Genomic DNA, 6,000 nt, shown 5'->3' with positions numbered 1-6,000 from the left:
ACTCTCAGAAAGAGAAATGGAGAAAACAATCCCACTTACTATTGCATCAAAAAGAATAAAATAACTAGGAATAAGTTTAACCAAGGAGGTAAAAAATGTGTACACTGAAAACTATAAAACATTGATGAAAGAAATCACAGAAGACACGAGTAAATGGAAAGGTATCCTTTGTTCATGGATTGGAAGAATTAATATTGTTAAAATGTCCATACTACAGATTCAATGTAATCTGTATCAAAATTCCAAAGACATTTTTCACAGAAATAAACAAAAAAATCCTAAAACTTGTATTGGACCACAAAAAGCCCAAATAGCCAAAGCAACATGGAGAAAGAAAAACAAGGCTGGAGGCATCATACTTCCTGATTTTAAACAATATTACAAAGCAATAGTAATCAAAACAGTAGAGTATTGGCATAAAAACAGACACATCGATCAAAGGAACAGAATAGAGAGCCCAGAAATAAACCCATGCATATATGGTCAATTAATTTAAAACAAAGGAGCCAAAAATATACAACAGAGAAAGGACAGTCTCTTCAGTAAATGATGTTGGGAAAACTGGACAGCCACATGAAAAAGAATGATACTAGACCCCTATTCTATACCATACACAAAAATCAATTTAAAATGGCTTAAAGACTTAAATGTAAGACTGGAAACTTATAACACTTAAGCCTAAGACCTGAAACTAGGAAACATATGGGATGAGCTCCTTAATATTGGTCTTGGTGATGACTTTTTGGAATTGACACCAAAAGCATGGGCAACAAAAGCAAAAATAAATAAGTGGGACACATTAAACTAAAAAGCTTCTGTACAGAAAAGGAACCCATCAACAAAACGAAAAGTCAGCCTTCTGAATGGGAGAAAATATTTGCAAATCATGTATCTGATAAGGGATTAATATCCAAAATATATAAAGAACTCATACAATGCAATAGCAAAAAAACAAAATAAAACAAAACACAAAAAATAACAAAAAACCCTACAAAACAAAGATAAAAACCCACAAATAATCCAATTAAAAATGGGCAGAGGAACTAAACAGACATTTTTGCAAAGAAGACATACTTTTTTTGGCTCTGTGAATGAAACCTTAATAATGTATAGCAGAAACTGGACAGACTTATTCTTATATGAAAACAAAGGTTTCCTATATTACATCTCATTTATATTTGCATACTGAAGAGGTAAAGTGGCTAAATGGCTATTTTATAGTTCTTTCTAATAAAATGTACAAAAACAAACAGAAGTAGTGAGAATGTCTTTTGGGGGCCTTGATGGTGACATAAGAATGGGCTTGGACTTGATCTGTGAATCCAAAATCCAGAGGTGCAGGTAGCCTTATGAATCAGGGTTAGCCTCAGGGGGTCAAAAACTATGGCTTTAGTTTCTCTCCAAACCTGTAACTCCTAACTCTTGGTGTGGCGGGGCTGGAGTGGAAGCTTCATCGCAAACTGCTGCAGCCCCATGTTCATTGCAGCATATTCACACTATCCAAGATGTGGAAACAACTGAAATGTCCATCAACAAATGAATGGATAAAGGAATAGTGGTGTGTGTATATATATTGGGTTGGCCAAAAAGTTCGTTCAGTTAGGGACTACGTTGTTCAATAAAGTTCTTCATGAAAATGAAAAATGTGTCTTATTTTTACTTAAAACTGAACGAACTTTTTGGCCAAGCCCATATATATATATATATATATATATATATATATATATATATACACACATATATATATATATATATATAGGCTTGTGTATCTACACACACACACACACACACACACACACACACACACACACACACACACACTGGAATATTATTCAGCCATAAGAAAGAAGGAAATCCTGCTACTTGTGGCAACATGGATGGACCTGAAGACATTATAAGTAAAATAAGTCAGACAGAGAAAGACATACTGCATGATATCACTTGTATGTGGAATAAAAAAAAAGTAAAACTTATAGAAATAGAGAGTAGAAACGTGGGTACCAGAGGCTGGGAATGGGGGAAACAGAGGTTGGTAAAAGCATGCCAACTTTCAGCTATAAGACGAATAATATCTGAGATCTAATGTAAAAAATGGTGACTACAGTTGATGAAAACGGTATTAAATAGAGATTTGCTAAGCATAGAACTTAAATATTCTCATCAAAAAAAAGAGAAATATGCGAGGTGAGAAATGTGTTAATGAACTAGCTAGTGGGAATCAAATGAAAGAAGAAAAACAGCAAAATTCCCACAAATATGTAGATATATATATGAAATAGGAAAGATGTTGCCCGAAATGCACTACCTTCCAAGAGATTCAAAGGAGATTGTGTCCCTATAGGATGGGATGCTGTGTTTTGAAGTGCTACTGAGATAAGCTTATTCCCACTCCTCTGCCCCCATAACACATTGCTTGGGAAACTGTAGCTTAGTGCCAGAGGAATCTTCTCACTTACCTTGCCTCTTAGGAGGTCCATTCTGTCCCAGGGAGATGGAATGGTTTAAAGGCATGTATTTATTACATTTAAAAAACGCGCAAACCCTGTGAACCAAGCAATTTCTTGTTTTGGTATCTGCCTTAGAGAAATGCTCACAACACATGCGCAGGGAGGTATTGTTCAAAACAGCAAAATAGTTAAATTTAAAAATTGTGGGGTATACTTAGAGAAGCAGAACAGTTACAAAACCTGTAAAATTAATTCTCCCAACTGAGAGAACTGGGGTAAGGATTTGGGTCCATAATGCAGGGAATGAAGGTAAAGGGCTTTTCCAGGCCCTTGGGTTCTAGTTTTATTTTACTGTAACTATTATGGAAACTTCTGCATCAAAGTCTAAAGTGTACTATTGAAATTTCGTAGTCCTTATTCAGGCTTCAGTTGCATGTCATATATAGAATTCCTAAGGGTCTCATTAGTTGAAGATTTGGGGGAAATTTTTTGAAGTGACAATAAGCTCAGTGAGATGTGGTTACTGAAATATGACAGATTTTTCTCTTAGGCAAGAATTTAGGATAACAGAAAAAAGAGTCCCTCTCTACTGTTTGCTTAGGAAACCATGTCTAAGTTGTATTTAATTCTGGCTAACACAATTGGGCTGGGACACTGACACACCGGAGAGTATTTTCAAATCACCATGATGGTGCATGGACTTGAAACCATGTCAATAGAGGCAGGGACTAAAAACAAAATTCTTCCAGGGAAGGAGGAAAACATCTCTGTACTGTACAAAACGGTATTCACTCAATATATCTGACAGCAGTTGCCTCATACCCGTGTCCTTCACTGTTGTGTCCCTTGCTCTTGTCAACTGCCATGCACATAGTAGGTGCTCAAACAATGTTTGTTGAATGATTAACTTACCATGTACTCTTGAGGGCATGATTGCCTGGTAATAATTTAAATTAACTACTAAATCTGCAGGAAACATTACAGTTCTTTGGGGACGCAGTGCCTGAATCCCGGCTCCCGCGTCGGCGCATTCGGGCATGCTTGGTGCCCGGAGGCCTTGCCAGCGATGACCTTTCTTTCTTTCGACCTTTTCCGCACCCCCCCCCCCCCCCCCCCCCCGTCTCCAGTTTGTAGATGACCCTGTACTCACGAGGTCGCGACAGACCGCGCCGTCTTGGAGATGAGCGCGAAGTGGAGAGAGAACTACATTTCCCAGCTGACTCTCGTGCGCGCGCCCCTGCCCGCGCACGGAGGAGAGTGCACCCGGCGCTCGCTCCCCGCCGAGCTCTCGTCGCCCGCCGGAACCTCTGCCAGGGGATGAGGTGGGTGGCGCTAGAAACCACTTAGCTACAGCCAACCGCCCAATGCAGCACTCGCTCGCTCCCCCCGCCAACGGAAGCTCCCGCGGAGCACAATGCAGCACTGAGGCAGCGCCGCGGTGGAGGCTGCAGCGCCGCGGTCGCCGCAACACCGGCCGAGGCTGGGAGGGGGCGGCCCAGGCGAGCCGGGGCCGCGGGGCGCGGGATCCGGACGCGGTTGCCCGGGCATGAGGAGCTGAGCGTCTCGGGCGAGGAGGGCTGACGGCTGCACCATGCAGGCGGCGGCGGCTGTATCCGTGCCCTTCTTGCTGCTCTGCGCCCTGGGGACCTGTCCCCCGGCGGGCTGCGGCCGGGCAGGTAAGTTCGCCGCCCTCTGTGGCTCCAGGACGTACCATTTTCCGGGCATCTTTGCAGCCCTCAAGCGCATTCGTAAAGAGGCATCCCCATTTCCCGAGTGCGTAGGGAGATTTTTTTGTTTTTTTAGAAGGGTGGAGAGAAGTGAAGCAAAAATACGGTGTGGATGCATTAGAAGCTTTAGGTCAAATGCCTGTTTTTCTTCTGAAGTAAAAGAGGAATGAGGAGGATGGGAGAGGGGTGCTCTGCTTCTGGGCCCCGATCCTGGATGCTGTCAGATTAGCTGGTCCAAGGCTCTGCGTCTTGTGTCTCTGCATCCTTACCAGATGGGGTCCGGGAGGGGGAGGTGGGATCTTCATAAGGGAGACGTTGGACCGCAGGATGGACGATTGTGGGTCAGGGTAATTATTTTCGCCTTTTCTCCCCAATTCCTCCTTCCCCCTTTCCTGCCTGGAGGAGACGCCTCGTTGACGGAGCTGGAGAGGAGGGAAGAAAACCGGTTCCTGGAGCGCCAGAGCATCGTGCCACTCCGGCTCATCTACAGCTCGGGCGAAGACGAAACTGGGCACGACGCGCTCGATACGCGGGTGCGGGGCGACCCCGGCGGCGGGCAGGTGAGAGGCGTGGTGATGGGGGTGGTCCTCCGCGCGGCCCGGCCCACCCCGACCCCGCGTTTGCTCTCCGTTGCCCTGGAGATGCAATGTCTTGGGTGAAACCAGTGCAATTCTAATGCGAGTCATGCGTGGCGCTCCCTGTGCAAAAAAGAAGAGAAAGGGGCAACAAACCCCAAAAGAGCCACAGGCCGGGGGCTTTGCTTTGTGCGGGTTGCCTCCAGTTGTGTGGCAACCTGAGCGAAGGGGCGGAGACCCTCTCACCTCTGCCAGGCAAAAGCCATGCATAGGCAAGAAGGGATATAATATTTGAGCAGGATTTGCATCATCATTATTGTTGTTGTGGTTGTTTTAATTTTCAGAGAGAAGACTTTATGTGATTTAAGCCAAGATTGGTACTGTAGGAAAATTGGAAAAACAAGCCTAGACATCCCTAACTAAACTCAAACCTTAAAATTAAGCTGAACTGCAAGGTTCTCAGCTCACTCAATTTGTGGACATCAGAGACGTACCCATTCACCTCCACCTTCCAGAAAAGGTGTCCGGCTCCCCCCTTTCTTCATTGGTAGCAGTCCTCTGGGTGTAATTAGGGCCCTGTTGCTTATTGGGCATTTATAAAGTATGGTTTTAAATAAAAATCTAACTGCCGTTTACCCATATTTAGGTCAATATCACACATCCACAGATATACTTGAAAATTATTTTGAATTTACTGGTTAATAAGTAAATATTTGGGGGCTATGTAAGCATTTTTGTATTTACATGTATCAATCTGGCAACCAGTTCACCCACCTGTAAGTACATATTAAGGTAGAACTTGTTCATGTAGTTGAAAATTTTGCACACTTCACTGAAGCAAAGGCAAGCTGAACATTTTCACATGTATAAATATATTCTTAATATTTTAAAATGTATCTTGATGATGTGATACTCAGTAATTTATCTGTAAGTGTAAAATAAGTAAAAATAGAAAAATACTACTTAAATCTGTATTTGTAGCCAAGTACTTAGTTCTGTTAACATTTTAACATGATAGAAATTAATTTAAAGGGTTATAGTAATATCCATTAGTTACATTATTATAGTAGAAAATCTAATATGCCAAGCATTAATGAAGAATCCCATCATTTGAATTGTTTGGTAAATACCTATTTTATTTATTTTTTATTTGAATTTTATTTACTTATTTGAATTAATGTTTGAATTAACCTTTTCCATTTTGACTTTTTTCCATAGTAAGACTGAAAAAGCATAGGACACTGTCTTATT

General features: G+C 42.2%; 1 protein-coding gene across 14 annotated transcripts in view; it reads left to right on the top strand.

Annotated features, from left to right (window-relative positions):
- Positions 1 to 3,617: 3,617 nt before the first annotated feature.
- ADAM22 (ADAM metallopeptidase domain 22) overlaps positions 3,618 to 6,000 on the top strand; it is a 242,542-nt gene continuing 240,159 nt past the window's right edge. For all 14 annotated transcript variants that reach the window (XR_013829883.1, XM_079932236.1, XM_079932235.1 and 11 more), the window contains exons 1-2: positions 3,618 to 4,123; positions 4,577 to 4,734. Coding sequence is in view for 13 of the 14 variants with exons in the window: in XM_079932236.1 (XP_079788362.1) it covers positions 4,039 to 4,123; positions 4,577 to 4,734 (243 nt within the window). In the remaining variant the exon portion in view is untranslated. The remainder of the gene's footprint in view (positions 4,124 to 4,576; positions 4,735 to 6,000) is intronic.

The sequence above is a fragment of the Stenella coeruleoalba genome (assembly GCF_951394435.1).
Source record: "Stenella coeruleoalba genome assembly, chromosome: 9".
NCBI lineage: Eukaryota > Metazoa > Chordata > Mammalia > Artiodactyla > Delphinidae > Stenella > Stenella coeruleoalba.
The sequence above is the reverse complement of the archived record's forward strand: the minus strand, read 5'-3'. Positions and strand labels throughout refer to the sequence as shown.